At 53.6% G+C, this 20,061-nt stretch overlaps 7 protein-coding genes across 7 annotated transcripts; 4 read left to right on the forward strand and 3 right to left on the reverse strand.

The window, feature by feature from the left end:
• Window positions 1–232: 232 nt before the first annotated feature.
• MRS44_001185 (uncharacterized protein) lies at window positions 233–742 on the reverse strand (the record flags this gene model as incomplete). Its single annotated transcript, XM_046267669.2, has 1 exon — window positions 233–742. One exon carries the CDS (start codon window positions 740–742, stop codon window positions 233–235), a length of 510 nt encoding a protein of 169 aa, XP_046139092.1.
• Window positions 743–2,258: 1,516 nt separating this feature from the next.
• MRS44_001186 (uncharacterized protein) lies at window positions 2,259–2,838 on the forward strand (the record flags this gene model as incomplete). Its single annotated transcript, XM_065623591.1, has 3 exons — window positions 2,259–2,402; window positions 2,471–2,706; window positions 2,748–2,838. The coding sequence occupies 3 exons, from the start codon at window positions 2,259–2,261 to the stop codon at window positions 2,836–2,838; spliced, it is 471 nt and encodes a 156-aa protein (XP_065480031.1).
• A 1,971-nt stretch (window positions 2,839–4,809) lies between these two features.
• On the forward strand, window positions 4,810–5,565 carry MRS44_001187 (uncharacterized protein; the record flags this gene model as incomplete). The annotated part of the gene is made up of 1 exon (XM_046280716.1): window positions 4,810–5,565. The coding sequence occupies one exon, from the start codon at window positions 4,810–4,812 to the stop codon at window positions 5,563–5,565; it is 756 nt and encodes a 251-aa protein (XP_046139093.1).
• Window positions 5,566–6,114: 549 nt separating this feature from the next.
• Window positions 6,115–7,922, reverse strand: MRS44_001188 (uncharacterized protein; the record flags this gene model as incomplete). Its single annotated transcript, XM_065623592.1, has 8 exons — window positions 6,115–6,130; window positions 6,190–7,061; window positions 7,111–7,330; window positions 7,389–7,485; window positions 7,535–7,556; window positions 7,617–7,711; window positions 7,771–7,804; window positions 7,893–7,922. 8 exons carry the CDS (start codon window positions 7,920–7,922, stop codon window positions 6,115–6,117), a joined length of 1,386 nt encoding a protein of 461 aa, XP_065480032.1.
• Window positions 7,923–9,276: 1,354 nt separating this feature from the next.
• MRS44_001189 (uncharacterized protein) lies at window positions 9,277–10,573 on the forward strand (the record flags this gene model as incomplete). Its single annotated transcript, XM_046275097.2, has 4 exons — window positions 9,277–9,392; window positions 9,444–9,522; window positions 9,573–10,361; window positions 10,409–10,573. The coding sequence occupies 4 exons, from the start codon at window positions 9,277–9,279 to the stop codon at window positions 10,571–10,573; spliced, it is 1,149 nt and encodes a 382-aa protein (XP_046139095.1).
• Window positions 10,574–10,682: 109 nt separating this feature from the next.
• MRS44_001190 (uncharacterized protein) lies at window positions 10,683–12,242 on the reverse strand (the record flags this gene model as incomplete). The annotated part of the gene is made up of 1 exon (XM_046275098.2): window positions 10,683–12,242. One exon carries the CDS (start codon window positions 12,240–12,242, stop codon window positions 10,683–10,685), a length of 1,560 nt encoding a protein of 519 aa, XP_046139096.1.
• A 610-nt stretch (window positions 12,243–12,852) lies between these two features.
• On the forward strand, window positions 12,853–19,527 carry MRS44_001191 (uncharacterized protein; the record flags this gene model as incomplete). The annotated part of the gene is made up of 1 exon (XM_046279331.1): window positions 12,853–19,527. One exon carries the CDS (start codon window positions 12,853–12,855, stop codon window positions 19,525–19,527), a length of 6,675 nt encoding a protein of 2,224 aa, XP_046139097.1.
• Window positions 19,528–20,061: the final 534 nt, after the last annotated feature.

Below are 20,061 nucleotides of genomic sequence, written 5' to 3' on the forward strand. Positions count from 1 at the left end.
CGTCGCAACTAAACAACAGGCAGTGAGACAGAGGATGTCGGTGTGTATCTCGTCGTGTGAATTCCATAGTCAGCTAGGTATTGTTGGGTATATTAAATCCCGTCTCCATTGTTCCAGACTCCTTTTTCCCCATTGACTCCGGGCTGTGTTCCTGACATAGGAAATAAATCAAGGTAAAGAAATGCTCCCTCCAGGTCCTCATTCATCATTAGGTGTAGATTATAAGTGGCACTCAAGTCTCCCATGGTGCGACCGGATTGAATTCCTTGGCGCTCGGGACCGAATAGATACTGCTCGACATCGAGTGCGACGCTTGGCTAAGCCCCGAGTAAGACTGTCTTGACTGTTGTTGCTGCTGCTGTGCTCGCTTCAGTGCCTTTTCTGGGCTTGGGCCGCTCGTAGAAGTGATGGCGTTCTCGGGGATCTTTCCAATTGGCAAATGCAATTTGGCTGCTGCCCGAGGGTCGTTCATATCAATGCCATGTCGCTTGTACGTGTTCCTCTTCTGCTCCTTCATGGCCTGCGCGGACGGCTCACTCACAGAAAGCCAGTCCTTGACTTGAGTAAACCACCTTGGCTTCCCTGACTTGGACTTGTGCTTATCTGAGGATTGTAGAGAGCTGCGCAGTCTCTCGTCCCCACTGACAGAAGGGTCATAGTCGGATTGCGAGGGACGTGATGTGAGGATTGATGTGCCTGAGCTGGTAAAAGTGTCGGGCGATGAACCTCCTGGGATGGCCATGGTTGGGATTGTTGGTGTTATTGGATGAAGCTCTCTAAGGTCGATTGATGCCGATATCGTCTGATAATTGCTTGAGAAAGGACTCCAATCGGTGTCCGTCTCTCTCGTGTGTAACTTGTGTGCTGAATCCGTATCACGAAAGGACTGAGAAATTAGGACTTTCGCATTTAGAGATCGTGTATTTTTGTGCTGGACGAGAGTTGTCCGTGGTGATTTCGAAGAACCGGAGGTGTCGATTGTGCTGTTGAAGATGTACGGAGAAGTGGCTGGGCGCGCCGTCTCTGCACTCGCTCTTGTCCAGTCTCCGTCTTGAACAACTGGTGAAGTCTCGAATGGGTCCGAAAGCGTGAAACGGCCAAAGATAATACTCTTTCGACGTCTCTTTGTCTGGTTCTAACCGACGTATGGTAGAGGCGAGGTCTTTGAGGGCAGTGCAGTTACTTGAACGTCGTGCGAACTGGATGGGGCCGAGGTCTGGGTTTGCCAGTGGGGTGGTATCTCCTCTTGGTCTTGGGTATGAGAGATCAGGACACGACGAGGTAGTCCAAGAGAGGTAGGATATGAGAAATTTCGCACGGGCACTGGTTTGCTGGATGCTGGTGGTTGGGGATGAATCTGAATGGGTGGATAATTGATATCAATAGGTGTATCCGAGGCAGGCATAATCCTTCATCCAAGGAAAGGTGAAAATGTTTGCTCCCAACAGAAGCGGAAACAGACCGAAGAGATCTGCTTGAATTGCAAGACCGGAGTAGAAGGGAACAAGTATAGCCAAAGACCGGAAGGGAGGGCAGATTCCAGGTCTTGACAAATGCAGGAACCGATGTCAAGTCTCTAGCAGTGGAACGTCGATTCGTTAGGCCTTGGCCTTTAGAACAGTGGTGGAACGGTGAGCGAGGTGCACGAGTCGTGAACGGTGTAAGTGGCAGACACTTTGGCTGCGACTAGAAAGGCAGCGGAAACTTGGCGGAGAAATGGAAGAAGGAAGCGGAAGTGAGGCGCTTCGTTAGCGAAAAGAATTGTGAGGTTAGTGAGGATTCGAATGAAACGGATGTCAAGAGAAGAAGATGAGGCTGGGAAGAAGAGGACAATAAATGAAGGCAGAGGGGGGAGGCCTTGAAGGAAGGAGCCGAGGGACTGGGGGAGGAACTTGGAAGGAGGGAATGGGAGTTGCGTACCTGCCCCGTTATACCAACCACGAACCTGCTCCCGCCTCACCCTCCTTCGAAGCCCCCGGCGTCATCTTCACACCCACCTTCACAAATCACAATCCTTCACACCCTCGCGGGTCGACTTGCATTGTTACCCACATCTTGGCTTCACATTTGAGAGCTGGCATCTGCTGGTGGCCCAGGTAGGCAATCCGGCAAGTGTGGATGGGTCTGTAATTGGGCCTGGGGACACCAACAAGGGACAACAAGTCGAGGCCTTTCCTTGAGCTGCCCTGTCGAGCTGCAGTGGAGGGCAGAACGGTGCAACGGTGGGTGCCTGTGGCTTCGTCTCTTCACAGCTGAGAATGGACGTCTCGGTAGGTGGCGTCGACGGTGCGTCCAGCAACTCAATCTCTCCTGGCCAGAGTGCCTGGACAAGAGCCCGCCTTGGACCGCCGGGATGCCAGATGCTTCTTGTGAATCCTGGCCCGTCATTTGCCGGAGCTGCCGTTAGCGCATGTGCCACATCTCTGCTCTCGCAGTTTTGCGCACAGCTAATCGAGCTACTGACGTCTAGTCTCATGTCAACGGTGCCAAGATGCCTGGAGCTGAATCAACCCCCATATTACGGCCGCGGTCGGTCGACAGTCAAGTGTCAGGCGCCTCGTCCAGCGAGATGTTGCCCCAGGCTGAGCTAAGAAGGGCCATCACTGAGGGAAACGGGATCATCAATGCCGGCCTTTACGACATCATGGCATCAACGTTTGAGCGACCCTCCCAGGAGCTATACCGTCCCGGTCTAGCGGCGATCCAGTCAGCGACAGGTTTGATAGTCCACTATTGTACCCTGGCAGCCGGGCTGTCGAAAATCTCCTAGTCTACGACTCCCTTGCAAAGGCCGTCGAGGGCCCAAATTTGTCATGGAGACGTGGAGATCCGTCTTGAATCCAGACCTTTCCGGACGCGTGGAACCTGCGGGTCAGCTGGGGAACTCTTGTGTTCTCGAATGACGGTTACAAGCCTTGTTCGACATGGGACAGCAGGCGAGTGGCTCCGCCGTCAAGATGGGAGATTATCGACGGTGAAGGGTAGAGATGGACGGTGCACAGATGAGATGGAACAAAATGAGGAGCTCTCAGGAGGGAACTCCCAAGGCCTGGTGTTCTACAAGGGCCTCGGCATTGCGGTATCGAGTCTAATGCGGGTTCAGCATCGGAAAAAGCAATCTGGACTACAGGCATGGGCAAAAGCAAGATTCCCATTGTCTTACTGTACTCCCGTGCAGATAGCCGCCACGGTGAACCAGTTGGAAGCAAGACTGGAGTCATTACTACAAGAACGCAAAACAGCCCGCCAATGTCCCGTCACTGACGACGGGTCCTGGACTCCCACCGCAGGGCTGGCTTGCCGCCTATTTCCAGCGCCCCTGGTTCTCGTTGGCTCACGACTGCGCCTAGGCTCGGGCCAGATCTAGACCACTCGATTGCTACGGAGCATAGACTGAGAAACAGGACATTACAGCCCATCACAAGATGACCTTCTTGACGAGAAGAGAAAACAGTGATGGGATTGACCATGTCCTTGGTGACAGCTGACTCATTTCCCAGAAAACATTGTTCAGAGCAGCCATAGCTCCCTTCAAAGCCGAGTAGTCTGGTGCGGCGCACAGCCGCTAATGCAACGAGTGTGGGTGGTCACAGACAAGGCGCTGCAACACCAAGCCAGACAAGCGCACAAGCTTTTCTGGGCGCAGGATCTGAAACCGAGGGATATTATCCCTTTCCAGCAGGTTGGTACGATGAGGCTCAAGTTGCCTGTGATCGACGGGTTGCCGGGATCGACGTCGAAGTTGTGGCATAATGACTCGGGTAGACATTCGAGAAGGTCCATCGGCTCGATGACGATCCCAGGATCGACAAGCCGTTGACAACGTCAACCACCATGCCGGTACCTCAGAAGCATTGTTAACGACAAGAAAGATAACAAAGCCGTTGTGTTCCTGATAGCTCACCTCCACGGACCATTACCCCTTGCGTGCGGCTGTGTGATGACGGGACAGACGCCGGTGCAAACTCTCTCATTGCGAAGAGGACATGGGATAGGAGGTGCGCAGACTCCGTACATCCAGTACACAAAAGGTGAAGGGTGTCTCATTCTGGTGGCTTCGTCATTGTGACAGTACTCCGTATGGGCCCTACACACCCAACCCAGCCTTCAGAGACTCACAAGACATTTGAGCGTGCTTGTGCCTGGTGGATTGGGGTATGGCTGTCTGTGTGTGAGTGTGCGTCAAAACGCAAGGTGGCCCGTGCTCGCTCTTGATCGGAACTGGCGCAAGATCTTGTCCGATCGCCGGGTGTGGGGCCAGGCGATACCACCTTGGCCCACTTTCCCTCCGACTTCACCCCGCCCGAGTCGTCGAAGCCTCATGATGCCTGATGCTTTTTTGACCTCTCCTCATGCGCGCTCATTGATGAACCCTCTTCTCCTTGGCCGGCCCAACCCTCACTAGACTCGACCTGAACCTGAACCTGGAAATAGGCTCCCGCGGTGGCCAAGCGTTGCACTCGGTCCCTCTAGTCTCCGCCTCGAGCCGTCTGCTAGCCTTCCGACCCCGCCAAAGCTCCCGCTGCGAGGGGGCTGCCTGCCTTCTTGAGACATATCGCATACATCCCAAGTATCCTCTAGCCTGGTGCAACATTCCCTTTTCCCTATCACTCTTCTTGTCCCTCCCTCCCTCCCTTGCTTGTTCCCGTCGTCGCGTCCTGCACGCCTCTCCCTTTCGGGTTCGTCACCCACTGCTGCCGCCGCCATCACCTCTTTCCGAGCTCGGCCTGCCTCTCCGCCTCCGACGCGCAGGCCCGTGCAAACATCCGTCCTACCAGCCTGACCCCTCTCCCCGCGCGCACCTCGATCATGCCCGCCTTGACAATTTCCACCGACAACCTCCCAAGCGACAGGCCTCCCTCGCCCAACAGGCCACCCATCTCTCCCCTCACTCCAACGCTGGCTTCCGCGCAGCTCTCCGGGGCTGCTGCAGCCGCCGGCGCCGGCGGTCGCCCGAGTCTCACGCACTCGCAGCCCGACCAGACAGGAGTCCCACCGCCCGCGCCCGTGCCGATCGCATTCGACTCCAACCCGGACGTTATCGCGATCAAGTCTGCCATATCGATTCTTCAAATCCAGCGACAGCGAGCCACCGCCGACATTCAGGCTCTGAACCGCGCAAAGGACGAGGCCGTCCAAGACCCTGAGGCCTTTGTAAAGGATCTCATAGCAGGAAAGATCAATGCGCCGGCCAACGATGACAGCGACGACGAAAATGGTGATGGGCATGACACTGCGGATCAGAAACAAGACAATGCGGGCGAGGGACCCTCCAAGCAGCGCATCGCCTCTGAGCCGCGGGCATGGGCGAACCTCCCTCAACCGCAGAACGTGGTCCGCTGCCCACCCATCAACTGGTCGCAATATGCCGTCGTGGGCGACTCTCTAGACAAGCTGCACAACGAGCAGGTTGCGCGCCCGAGCCAGGGAACACCGGCCGTCGTGGGCACCAACGGCATGTACGAGTTCAAAGGAGAGGGGAAGCAGGAGAGATACGCAGGTGTCGCTGCGCCTTTTGCCCCCACACAGGAACGGCTGAGCAAAAAGTCCAAGTCGAAGAGATGATGAGCGATGATGACACGATCACGACTACAAAGAGGATGATGACCAAGTTCTGCCTGCCTTGTTTGAGCGATGTTTCGGGAATGGGTTCCAGGTTGTTGCATCTGTTATATCGGCGTTGATGATTAGACCGGATGGCGCTTCAGAGGGTATTAGCAATATAGCCCCTTGCAATGGATTTTCCTTTCTTTACACTAGGATGCCTCCTCGGCCCTCTGAGAAGTTCCGTGAGTCCCAAATGTGATATCAAATCTTCACATCACTACAAGCCAACTGGTATGAACAATAGTGAATGCTCTCTTGACACTGCTCCTGGCAGGTCAACCTCCCCCATCCGCACCGCGAAGCCTAAATGACCGGTTCACTTCAGGCTAACCATCCATAATTGAAAGAAGGAGTCCGAATTCCAACCACGCCGAGTTCCCTTGTGTATCGTCACAGACCTAAACGCCATGTGAAATCCGGAAGATGTCTCCCTTATTCGCCTCATACGCCTCTCCTGAATTCCCAAAGCAAACCCCCAGAGCAATCCCAGCAAAGATGATTTGCACATCACTCTGGAAAGTCCCTGTGGTAGAGGGTTAGCCACGTTCCTGCGCAGTATATATGAAGACACTGCCAACTTACTCCATGCTCTGCTGGACTGACCGACGAAGCCGTCGGTTGTACTTCTTTTTGTCGTCGGCCCCTGCTCCCCAGTACATCTTGCTCGCCTCGGGGTTGACGATCTTGCGTGGGTCGTAGGCTGGCTCGTCGTCTTCGAGGAAGGAAAAGATGGCCTCAATGTGAGATCTCACATCCTCTCTCTTGAGCGGGTTGGGCGTATAGCACGCTGTGCCGTCTGACGCAATGTGATGGTGGAAAATCTTGGTCTCAAACTTGACTCGAGGTTGCTCTTCGGGGAACCGAGGGCTGAAATTCATCTTGATTCTGAACAGACCGCCGTCAAGATTGGTCATTGGGCGCCCGAAATAGGTAATCACCCATACAAAGGGGTTGTCATCCTCAAGGAACACGTTATGGGGCATATCTCCCCTTTTGAACGCCTCGACGACCTGCTCAAACTGGTGCTGAAGGTTGACAGCCACAGTGGTCTCTCGTGCCTTGGAAGCCAGGCCTTCCTCGGCCCATTTCTGGGGTTCTGCGTCAATGGCGGCCTTGATAGTATGTAGACGGCGTTCAAGTTCGGTGTAGTTGAATTTTCCATCCATACTGTTGCTCCCAGGCGACTCGAAAGGCATTCGAGCGAACACCTGGCCGTCCCTGGTTTCAGACTTGCCCTTTTGAACCGCCGCCAAGTACGACTCAAAATACCACAAGAATCGACGCTTGCAGAGATCTTTGAATGGTTCAAATGGCACACTAGACTCGTCGATATCGTCATCGTCGAGATCCCCGTCGCTGAGTTCTTCTCCGACGTGTGGGGGGCCGTGGGCGGTCAACCCGAGGTAACCTTCGAGGCGTTGGATGACCGAAATTCGCAACGTTTCGTGGCGGATCTAGCAATGATTAGGTGATAAGATCGCGCAACTAGACACAGAAGCAAACCTTCTGGACGTATTCCTTCTGCGCCTTCTTGTCTGATTCATCGTTGGCATCCTCGAAGCCTGGCTCGTTTTCGTATGGGTTCGAGGACAGGAGACTCTGGATGGAGAGTAGGATGGATTCCAGTCCTTGGGCTGACGACCACTCCTCTCCGCGCTCTCCACGCCACGTCCTACTCTTTATGTCAGTCGTCGCTCGGGGTGGTGAGGTGTTGTCGATTACCCTAGGATAGAACTATGACGGTCAGTTCGAACGTCACCAGCCAGAGAGCAATAACTTACAGGCAGACTTTGCCGCTAGAATAGATGTTGGGGTTAAACCGACAGCGCCCACCGTTCGTAGTGACGCAGTGCACGGTGGGGGACTTGGAAGGGTAATCTACAAATGGAGGTGAGAGAGAGCATCAGTGTGAGGAGGGAAGCCCAACCTTTGTGGAATCGAATAGCGAACTGCATATCTCATTTAGCTACTTCTGACTTGGGCATATTTTTGAATCGTTGGCGACCAACCTCGAAAAGGCCAAACTCGTACGGGGTCTCGTGAGGGCCCATGATGAGAGCCTTGACATTGCGAACATCGATGTCGCGACATGCCACGGCGAGTGCTACAGTCGGTCGCGGCGACGTTAGATAATGAATGCAGAAACTTGATGGGCGTACATACACAAGTCGGAACTCTTCTGGATGTCGCTGAGCTCCTATACGTCATGGTTAGCACCCAGAGAGCTCACGGCGCAAAGACGAGACAAGGGATGGGATGGTGAAGGCGAGTGCGGGGCAAGTAACCTTGGAGATGCGAATGATAGACTGGTCCATGGCGTCTGGTGGGATGCAGATCAGATGAAAGATGTTGTGAAAATGCTCTGTCTGCAGAGCGCGACGCACATGGACAGGCCGCGATAAAGTTGAGGGCTTTCGATGGTCAACTTGAAGTTGTAATCGTGAGGTGAGGTGCAAGGTGGGAGAGTGATTGTTTAAGCCGAGCACGGCAGGAGTGAAGGTGGGCAGTCACTCGCACTTGGCTTCAGCTGCTGGCGGGGGGCAAGGGTCAGGCTAATGGCGGGGATGGACCGGGCAGGTTGGTTGCTGGCTTGGGCCTAACCATTTATAGGGCAGGCAACAGACTTCAAAGCGACGACGTGCAGGTGAGGAGGATAAAGTCTATTCGAGCGTGAATAAAGCCATGAATGCAGGGTATGGCAAACAAATGTAATTCATATCTGTTTCTCCCTTTATCACACGCAAACACCTGAAATGACTGTTAGCGAAGAGTTGGTATGGTAGGTATAGATCAGTCTTGCCAAGCACATAGGGTAGGAGTCACTGACTGGGCGGCTACGTGCGTCCATCAGCCAACACTCGCATGCAAGTTGCCATGATCCATGCAGGGGTTTTGGGTGGTAATACTGACACTTGTCGGGCGATTGCGAGCCTCTTGACTGATTTATGATTATTATGGGGGATTTAAGTTGGAAACCAGAAGGTCGGGCGTAGCAACCTGCGATCTTTGCGCATGAGCCTCACATGTCTCCTCTTTTACGGTTCACGCAAGCAGACAACATCAATGGACAAGGTCCACGAGCACACGATGAGGAAACCGGGTTCCTGATAAAAGTGTGAAAATGTGTAAACACCCATGGACTTGTACACGCATCAAACTAGCCAGCACACAGAATCCACTGTGAATGGCAGCGCTTGTGGGCATGATACCATGACCAACTTGAACACCTATCCAACCAGGATTTGCCATGTTTATGATCAGCCTAACAGCAAGAAGAATATGACTGGTTAAGAACGAGTAAGTAGCAATGCATAGATACCATGCGTATAGGCATATCCAGGCGTGCTCAATTACTCATTCTCTACTCACCGAGAAGTTCGTATTACGGACGGGAGTACCCTAGGTACCTACCGACCTATGTAGGGGTAGGCAACCATGGAACTCAGTGGGGCCAAAAGCTCCGGCGCTGGGCCCGTCTCCATGGCAGCTTCCCAAGGTGCTGCAGAACGCGCTTCGCGTCTCCTAACGCGTAAATTGATTTTCTCCAAGCTCACTCCAACACAATTCAACAAACCAAGCTATCACCACCTATAACCTCAACATCGAAATTTCCTGCGCAAGCTGCGAAGCCTCACCTGTGCTCACGGTACGCCGATCATTTGCGCCAACATGGCGAGCTTCTTCGACCTCAAAGCCAGGAAGGCGGCTGCCGCTGCCAATGCGAATGCCGACCAGAAGCAGGACAAGTCCACCAATCCCCGAACCCAACCTTGGGTTGAGAAATAGTCTGCACTTCCCATTTTCCGTTGTTAGCATCAAGACTGACAGACTTGAAGCCGACCGAAGACCCTCAGCGATGTCACTGCTCAAGATCACACCGTCGATGTTCTCCAAAGGACTCTGCAATCCTCCAATGTTCGTCCTCTCACCTGGTTGAATCGATCCAGGCCCTGACAACTTCTCAGCTCCCGCACATGCTTTTCTACGGCCCCCCCGGTACAGGTAAAACCTCGACTGTCCTCGCGCTGGCAAAGGAACTGTACGGCCCCGAAATGATCAAGTCCCGCGTCCTCGAACTCAACGCCTCCGACGAGCGTGGCATCTCCATTGTCCGAGAAAAGGTCAAGAATTTCGCCCGCATGCAATTGACCAACCCGAGCCCTGGATATAAGGACAAATATCCCTGCCCCCCTTTCAAGATCATTATCCTCGACGAGGCCGACTCCATGACACAAGATGCGCAGAGCGCACTACGAAGAACTATGGAGACATACAGCAAAATTACCCGTTTCTGCTTGATTTGCAACTATGTCACTCGTATCATCGACCCGCTTGCTAGTCGATGCAGCAAGTTTCGATTCAAAAGCCTCGACCAGAGCAACGCAAAGAAGAGGCTCGAGGAGATTGCAGAGAAGGAGGGCGTTCCGCTGGAGGACGGCGCCGTCGACACACTGATCAAGTGCAGCGAGGGAGATCTTCGAAAGGCTATTACCTTCCTGCAGAGTGCTGCTAGACTCGTGGGCGCCGGTGCCCCAGAGAAGGATGCCGATGGTGCTGATACCATGGATGTGGATAAGAAGGCAGTGACCGTTAAGATCGTTGAGGACATTGCCGGTGTCATTCCCGAGAGCACCATTGAAGATCTGGTTCAGGCGATACGCCCAAAGAGCTCAGGGCCCTCATATCAGAACGTCTCTAAAGTCGTTGAAGATATGGTTGCAGATGGCTGGAGCGCAGGGCAAGTTGTTGGCCAGGTAAGTGGTTCGGCTGCCTGACAAGACATTTCTAACGGCCCTTCTAGTTGTACCAAGCCCTTACATACGATGAAACCATTCCGGATCCCCAGAAGAACAAGATCGTCCTGATCTTCTCTGAAGTGGATAAACGGTTAGTAGACGGAGCTGATGAGCACCTATCTATCCTTGATTTGGCTATGAGGGTGTCGGCTATCATGGCGGGAAAATAAGTACACAGCGTCTCGGATGAGGAACGGAGTTGGGGGTAGATATGGTGTTGGCGTTTGAGCTGGTCATATACCACCAAAATATTAAAATCTTGTACTTTAAAGCATGATTCTACGCTGTGTCTTCCTGGCCGATCAGACCCAGATTGCCGTGCAGTCCAGACCATGCATCCCTCGACTGTTCCGAATCCTTCTTTTTCTCGGTATGTTTTCTGGCCTTGCTTGGAGTCTTGGAGCCTGCCAGCCAAAAGTCATCCTCCGTGGTGTCAGCTTGAGGCTCCTCATCCTGTTCCACCTCGCCCTGGCCCAAGAGGTGATCAATCTCCTGCAGGGTCTGCATGGAAGCCTCCAACGCAAGTTGTCCGCTTTCAACTTGTTCCGCCACATTTTCAAGGGTTGCAATCTTGGCTGAGTCCGCTGCGAGGACCCAGGGCTGAACCTTGCCGGTGAATCCAGGTCGCTCGGTAGAGGTTAGGACCTCTCCCAAACCTGACCTCCTTCGAGAGGTGGGCGCCACGGCATGGGCCGGGAGTAGTTGGCTCTCTTCGGCAAGATGACCAAGCAACTGGCAGGAATCCTTAACTTCCTTGCTCAGTGTCGAATTTATATGGGCCTTTTGCGTGATCATGGCCTTTTGCTTCCTAGAAAGAGAGAGCAGAGATTCGATGTATGGCGTGAGGAGATAGGTGCTCGGCACAGGATCAGCATCACCCACTTGCTGCTTGGACTCGGGGGGTGCGAGGACAGGTGCCGCAGATGAATCAGATCGCTCGGCAACCGTGGAGAGGAGGGATCGCCTAGCAGCGAGGTACTTGGCGTATTTGTCCTTGATGGCATCGAGTTGGGCGTTTATCGAAGCCTGATCTGAAGTTGCTCGATCATGACCTCCGGCGCTACCCCCGGCGTCCTCATCACCGTCTTCATCCGTCGATGCCTTTCCGAGCTCAGTCTCGATCCAGGAGATGAGTTCATTGCGAGTCGTATTTAGAGCATACAGCCTTGTGCCATTACTGATGACATCCGGTATGTTTTGAGCATTGGTCCTCGTTTCGCGGAGGAGCTGCTCCTCCCGCCGCAAGAGCAGCTTTGCCCTCAGAACAGTCTTCTCCAGTTGGGCAACTTGTTCCGTCAGATCAGGCTTCTTCGTGCTTTGCTGCACAACCAGCCCATTCACAACTTCCTTGGGTACTCTGGGGAGACTGGCTGCCTCATGAAACATGTCTTCAGGGTCAAGATATTCGGGGGCGGCAGCGGGTTTCTGCATGAGAAGATCGAGGTGATTTTGGACCGCCAAAAGCCGCTCTTGTTTCGTCTGAAGTTTTAAAAGTGCAACACGTTCCTCTAGTAAATCGCTGCCGTTGGAGGGTGTTTCTTGGGATGAGGAGGGTCGGGAAACATTGGTTTGGGTAATGTCGTCATATTTCCGTCGTGCTTCCACATTGGCCTTGAGAGCCTCAACATACTCTCTGTATACTCCCTTAGAGTCGGGGTCGAGGTTCACATCGTGTGCTGTATCTGTCAGGGACACAGGCTGCTTGATTGGGCCATCATGGGAACAGGACCCGAGGTGAAGAGCCAAGACCCGTCGTATGTAGTTGACTTGCTCCCGAGGCTTTATGAACGGATCAAGAGTGTTTTGAAATGTTTCAGCAGTGTTGGATGAATTCGCCATCTTGGCTTCACATGGCTTGTCGGTGAGAAGCTGTCGAGGATTTGTTTGGGCTCGTTGCTCTGCTCATGGGAGTAAATAGCGGAGCGCCCCTGGTCAACACTCGGCTGCTTTAGGTGTGGCTGGTGTGAATTTCGATGCTGCGCTTCCCCTGTATGTTTGCTGCGATATTTAATACTCAAAAGCGCCGAGTCTTGAAAATTTAGAACATTCGTTATAAATACAAAAGATGAATATCTTTGAAATCCGTACCCATCTGAAAGATCAAGGATGGAATGGATTAGGCTGTGGAGGGTGCAGCCACACCTTCACCCAGCCACAGACGCGCTCCAATGGCACTAGCCCAAACGTGACCTAGCGTCTCAGCCTTCCAGGCTGCGATCTGAAATTTGCGATCGCGACTTCACTCTAAAACCTTGGGAACGAATACAAACCACAACAACAACTGCGAATCAATCGATCGCATACTTCGAGTCATCTAGGCAGCGGCTACATATCCGAAAAGTCGCGTCGGTGGGCAAATCCATGATTATTTAACGGCCCAGTGCCCCGGGCTTTTGTCGAGAACATCGGCGTTCTCCAGCAATAACAAAGCTTCACAACCACCGCCACCATGTCGGAAGCAAATCGAGATGTCTCGCAGTACAAGTACTCGGCCATGTCGAACCTGGTCCTCCAGGCGGACCGTCGATTCGTCACGCGACGAACCGATGAGGCCACTGGTGATCCAGAGTCGCTGGCTGGGCGCTTGAGCATCCGGGACATGGGCGCTCGAGTTGCCCGCGACGACGCGCCGAAGCCGAAGAAACAACCCGGACTCCCAGATATCGAGAGGGGAAGTCTCAGAGAAGGCGAAGATATCCTGGCACGAGAACAGCGAAGGCGGAAGGCGGAAGCGCACCAGGCTGCCGGCGTCCTCGGCGCTAACGACCTTCTGGTGGAGGGCATCACATACCGACCGCGCACACCAGCGACACGAGCGACGTTCGATCTAATCATCACAATTGTGGCAAACAATCTCGGCGACGTACCCCACGAGGTCGTGCGTAGCGCGGCGGACGCTGTGTTGGAGTATTTGAAGGACGACGATTTGAAGGACCTGGATAAAAAGAAGGAGATCGATGACATCCTAGGCGTGGCTTTGAACCCCAAGCAGTTCAACGAGTTGGTAAATCTAGGAAAGAAGATCACAGACTACGATGCCCAGGATGATGACGAGGATGTCGCCATGGGAGGTGCTGATGGTGACGACGCCGAAATCGACGAACGTCAAGGTGTTGCTGTGGCCTTTGACGAAGACGAAGACGATGAAGAAGGCGGCATTGTTCACGAAGTTCGCGACGAATCGTCCGATGACGAGGAGGAAGAGGAAGAGAAGGATGAGAATGCCGAGGCCAAGGATGAGGATGCCGTTGTCGATGTGGGTGATGAAATGATCCTCGACGCGGCACCATCAGGAGGCAAACAAGCCGAGAAAGAGAAGCACAGCGTGCCTGCGCGAGACATTGACGCCTTCTGGTTACAACGCCAAATTGGTATCTTATACCCCGATGCTCACGAGCAGACCGACAAGACCAAGGAGGCGCTTCGCATTCTTTCAGGCGAGCCAGACGAGGACGATGGCGAGGAAAAGTCGCTGCGCGAGATCGAAAACGACCTCATGGAACTATTCGACTTTGAACACCACGAGTTGGTCCAGAAGCTCGTTGAGAACAGAGAGAAGGTCTTCTGGCTCACCAAGCTGGCTCGCGCAGAGACTCCCGAACAACGCGCCGATGTCGAAAGAGAGATGGGCTCGGAAGGTCTGCAGTGGATTCTCAACGAGCTGAAGGGCCACAGTTCAGGTGAGGGCAAGAAGGGCAAGATGGACATTAAGATGGATATCGACGTCCCGGCCTCTTTCACCGCAGAGGCCCCTAAGCCTGAGCGTGCCGAAGGCCAGCTGGTTGGCGGGCTCCAGCCCAGGAAGCTCATCAACCTCGACAACCTGGTGTTTGATCAAGGAAACCATCTCATGACAAACCCCAAGGTCCGACTACCTGAAGGCTCGACCAAGAGAACATTCAAGGGCTATGAGGAAATCCACATTCCTACCCCCAAGAAGCGCAACGAGCCCGGCGATGTCTTGATTCCCATTACCGATATGCCAGAGTGGTCTCGGAATCCCTTCAGCAAGAACCAGTCCCTGAACAAGATTCAGTCCAAGTGCTACCCTTCAGCATTTGAAGATGATGGAAACCTGCTTGTTTGTGCTCCTACCGGTAGTGGAAAGACCAACGTTGGTATGCTCGCTATCCTTCGCGAAATCGGCAAGCACCGCAACCCTGAGACTGGTGATATCGACCTTGATGCATTCAAGATTGTGTGTATCGCCCCTCTCAAGGCCCTGGTACAGGAGCAGGTTGGCAACTTGGGAAACCGTCTTGAGCCCTATGGTATCCGAGTTTCAGAGTTGACTGGTGATCGTCAGCTCACCAAGCAGCAAATCGCCGAGACGCAAATCATTGTGACCACTCCTGAAAAATGGGATGTTATCACCAGAAAGTCAAATGACCTGACCTATACAAACCTGGTGCGCCTGATCATCATCGACGAAATCCATCTGTTGCACGATGACCGTGGACCTGTGCTGGAAAGCATCGTTAGCAGAACGATCCGCAAGACCGAACAGACTGGTGAACCCGTTCGTATCATTGGTCTCTCTGCGACTCTACCTAACTACCGAGATGTTGCTAGCTTCTTGCGGGTGGACACCAAGAAGGGCCTCTTCCACTTTGACGGCTCCTTCCGACCATGCCCCCTGCGTCAGGAATTTGTTGGAGTCACAGATCGCAAGGCCATTAAGCAGCTCAAGACGATGAACGATGTGTGCTACAACAAAGTCATCGAGCACGTGGGCACGAACAGAAACCAGATGCTCATTTTCGTTCACTCTCGAAAGGAGACTGCCAAGACAGCCCGTTACATTCGAGACAAGGCGCTCGAGATGGACACGATCAACCAGATTCTTCGACACGACGCTGGCAGTCGAGAAGTTCTCAACGAGGCATCATCCCAAGCAACCGACAAAGACCTCAAGGACATCCTGCCCTACGGCTTTGGTATCCATCATGCTGGTATGAGCAGGATAGACAGGACAGACGTGGAGGACCTCTTTGCCCGTGGCGCTATCCAGGTTTTGGTATGTACTGCGACACTGGCTTGGGGTGTGAACTTGCCAGCACACACAGTCGTCATCAAGGGAACACAAGTCTACTCTCCTGAGAAGGGTAGTTGGGTTGAGCTGAGCCCACAGGATGTTCTGCAGATGCTTGGACGTGCAGGCCGACCTCAGTACGACACCTACGGTGAAGGTATCATCATCACGACACAAAGCGAGATGCAATACTACCTATCGCTTCTGAACCAGCAGCTTCCGATTGAAAGTCAGTTCGTGAGCAAATTGGTCGACAACTTGAACGCCGAGATCGTTCTTGGCAATGTCAGAACACGCGACGAAGGTGTTGAGTGGTTGGGATATACCTATCTGTTCGTCCGAATGCTCCGTTCGCCTGGTCTGTACCAGGTTGGGGCCGAGTATGAAGATGATGAAGCTCTTGAGCAGAAGCGGGTTGACCTGATTCATTCTGCTGCCATGGTTCTCCGAAAATCCAACCTCATCAAGTACGATGAGAAGACGGGAAAGCTCCAGTCAACTGAACTTGGTCGCATCGCTTCTCACTACTACATCACCTTTGGATCCATGGAAACCTACAACAACCTAATTCAGCCTTCCATTACAACCATTGAGCTGTTCCGCGTCTTTGCTCTCAGCGCCGAGTTTAAGTACATCCCTGTTCGACAAGATGAGAAGCTCGAGTTGGCCAAGCTCCTGGGTCGCGTGCCGATTCCTGTCAAGGAGAGTATCGAGGAGCCCCATGCCAAGATTAATGTGCTGTTGCAAGCGTACATCTCGCGCCTCAAGCTTGATGGCCTGGCCTTGATGGCGGATATGGTGTACGTGACCCAGTCTGCCGGCCGTATTCTCCGCGCCATCTTTGAGATCGCGTTGAAGAAGGGCTGGGCCTCTGTTGCCAAGACCGCTCTGGATCTTTGCAAGATGGCCGAGAAGCGCATGTGGCCGACCATGTCTCCCCTTCGTCAATTTCCCTCATGCCCTCGGGATGTCGTTCAAAAGGCAGAGAGAATCGACGTGGCTTGGAGCAGTTACTTCGACCTGGACCCCCCTCGCATGGGTGAACTTCTTGGTATGCCTCGAGCTGGCCGAACTGTTTGCGGCCTCGTCGCCAAGTTCCCTCGTGTTGAAGTCCAGGCTCAAGTGCAGCCCATGACCCGCTCGATGCTGCGTGTTGAATTGAGTATCACTCCCAACTTCGAATGGGATGATTCTGTCCATGGAGCTGCCGAGAACTTCTGGATCCTGGTCGAAGACTGTGACGGCGAGGATATTCTTTACCACGACACTTTCTTGCTCCGCAAGGAGTATGCCGAGTCTGAGACGAATGAGCACATCGTCGATTTCACGGTGCCCATCACAGACCCCATGCCTCCCAACTACTTCGTCTCAGTTGTATCTGACCGATGGATGCATTCTGAGACGAGGCTTCCCGTGCCCTTCCACAAGCTGATCCTGCCCGAGAAGTTCCCTCCCCACACCGAACTTCTCGAGCTTCAGCCTCTGCCTGTCTCTGCTCTTAAGGTGGCAAGCTACGTTGACCTCTACCCTGACTGGAAGCAATTCAACAGGATCCAGACTCAAACGTTCAACTCTCTGTACAAGACAGACCAGAACGTATTTGTTGGAGCTCCCACAGGCAGCGGCAAGACAGTCTGCGCCGAGTTTGCTCTTCTTCGGCATTGGACACAGGCTGACTCTGGGCGGGCCGTGTACATTGCGCCTTTCCAGGAGCTTGTCGATTCTCGCCTCCAGGACTGGCAGAAGCGACTGAGCCGTCTGAACGGTGGAAAGGAGATTGTGAAGCTCACTGGCGAGACAGCCACCGATCTTAAGCTCCTGGAGAAGGGCGACCTGATCCTGGCCACTCCAACCCAATGGGATGTTTTGTCCAGACAATGGAAGCGCCGCAAGAACGTTCAGACCGTGGAGCTGTTTATTGCTGACGAGATCCACCTTCTGGGAGGCTTCCAGGGCTATGTGTATGAGACGATCGTTTCCCGGATGCATTATATCCGCAGCCAGACGGAGCTCCCCATGCGAATAATCGCTCTCAGCGTGTCGCTTGCAAACGCAAGAGATATCGGCGAGTGGATTGATGCCAAGAAGCACGACATCTACAACTTCAGCCCCCACGTTCGGCCTGTACCTCTTGAGCTTCATCTCCAGTCTTTCACCAACCCTCACTTCCCGTCTCTGATGCTGGCGATGGCTAAGCCCACGTACTTGGCTATCACACAAATGTCTCCCGACAAGCCCGCCATGATCTTCGTGCCCAGCCGCAAGCAGACTCGAGCAACGGCCCGTGACCTTCTGGCTGCCTGCTTCGCCGACGACGACGAGGATCGCTTCCTCCACGCCGAAGTGAAGCAGATGCAGCCCCTGCTTGAGCGCATCCACGAGGAAGCGCTTGCAGAGGCACTGTCCCATGGTGTTGGTTACTACCATGAGGCTCTCAGCCAGAGTGACAGGCGAATTGTTAAGCATCTTTACGACAACGGCGCTATTCAGGTTCTCGTTGCGTCCCGAGATGTCTGCTGGGAACTGAACAGCACTGCCCATCTCGTCATCGTCATGGGAACTCAATACTTTGAGGGCCGCGAGCATCGATATGTTGACTACCCCCTCAGCGAGGTGCTGCACATGTTTGGCAAGGCCCTTCGTCCATCCAAGGATGGTCGCGGCCGTGGTGTCCTCATGCTTCCCCAAGTGAAGCGTGAGTATTACAAGAAGTTCCTGAATGAGGCTCTTCCAGTAGAGTCGCATCTTCACAACTACCTGCACGACGCGTTTGTCACTGAAATCAGCACCAAGATGATCGAGTCTGGTGATGACGCGATCAACTGGACGACATTCACCTATTTCTACCGCCGACTGCTCGCCAACCCCAGCTACTATAGCTTGACAAGCACAACTCACGAGGGCCTGAGCAACTACATGTCTGATCTGGTCGAGACGACCTTGCGTGAGCTTAGCGAGTCAAAGATTATCGACTTTGACGAAGAGGACGGCTCCGTATCGCCGCAGAACGCTGCCATGATTGCCGCCTACTACAACATCTCGTACATTACCATGCAGACCTTCCTGCTCTCGCTCAGCGCTCGTACGAAGCTCAAGGGCATCATGGAAATCGTCACATCTGCGACTGAGTTTGAGTCGATCCAAATTCGACGCCACGAGGATGGTCTCTTGCGACGCATCTACGACCGGGTCCCTGTCAAGATGTCTCAACCAGTCTATGACTCACCACACTTCAAGGCCTTTGTGTTACTCCAGGCTCACTTCTCGCGGATGCAGTTGCCGATTGATCTTGCCAAGGACCAGGAGGTGTTGATCTCGAAGGTCCTTAGCCTCCTCAGTGCCATGGTCGATATCCTGTCCTCGGACGGTCATCTCAACGCCATGAACGCCATGGAGATGTCACAAATGATCGTGCAAGGCATGTGGGATCGAGATAGTCCTCTCAAGCAGATTCCTCACTTTACTCCAGAGGTTGTCAAGGTGGCGAACGATTTTGGGTATGTCACACAACTTGATATGGAAATTGACATGGCAACTAACGAGTCCCATAGCATCAAGGACATTTTCGATTTCATGGAGGCGATGAACCCAGACGAGAATGCCGATTACAACAAGCTTGTCAAGCGACTTGGCCTGTCGCAGAAGCAGCTGGCTGAAGCAGCCAACTTTACAAACGACAAGTACCCTGATCTGGAACTCGAGCAGGAGATTCTGGACGCGGACGAAATCAGGGCTGGTGAGCCAGCACACTTGAGCATCAAGATTGCACGCAACCTCGAGGAGGAGGATGGCGATTACGATTCTACAGTGCATGCGCCATTCTACCCCGTCAAGAAGATGGAGAACTGGTGGCTGGTTGTCGGTGATGAAAAGACCAAGAATCTCTTGGCCATCAAGCGAGTGACAATCGGGCGGGAACTGAACGTCCGGCTCGAGTACACTGTGCCATCACCAGGTGAGCACGACCTGAAGCTGTTCCTAATGAGCGATAGTTATGTTGGAGTCGACCAAGAGCGGGAATTCTCGGTAACGGCAGCTGAGGGCATGGATGTGGACGACGATGAGGAGGACTCGGACGAAGACGAGGAGTAGGAGCGCAGAAGCTCCCTCCAGCAGCGACTCGGTGCCAAGAATGGCTGTGTACACTACCCTACCTACCTACCTATTACAGATGCAGACTACCTACGAACGCGAGTAAAGGGTGTTAATTTTCGAACCCTTCAAATGGCACCATGACCCAGGACATTCAATGTGATCGAGATGTGCCCCCTGAGACCAGTTATCCGGATACAAGCCAAGTTGTGTGGACATGAAGTGGTGGAACGCGAGTTATGAGGCGCGAGGGGCGAGATGAGCTGTTTGGCAACGCCAGGGACGCGCCTCACCACGGCTGGAGCCACAGGTGGTGGACGACCACAGCAAGAGTGATGAGGCGTGAAGACGATGGGAAGCAGATGCTTGGAACGCGTCCAGCCGTCGGGTTTGTATCCGAAGGCGCCGAATCAGGGATGAATACGCGCTGGGGCTGGTGTCGTGTGTGCTTGGGGTTGCTGATGACGCCGCCCGACGTGGGCGGCATATACACATCACGTGATTATCCTCTGGTGACGTTGAAGTGTTTCCCTT

This window comes from Fusarium solani (genome assembly GCF_023522795.1).
Source record: "Fusarium solani strain SB1 chromosome Unknown bctg00000000, whole genome shotgun sequence".
NCBI classification, from domain to species: domain Eukaryota; kingdom Fungi; phylum Ascomycota; class Sordariomycetes; order Hypocreales; family Nectriaceae; genus Fusarium; species Fusarium solani.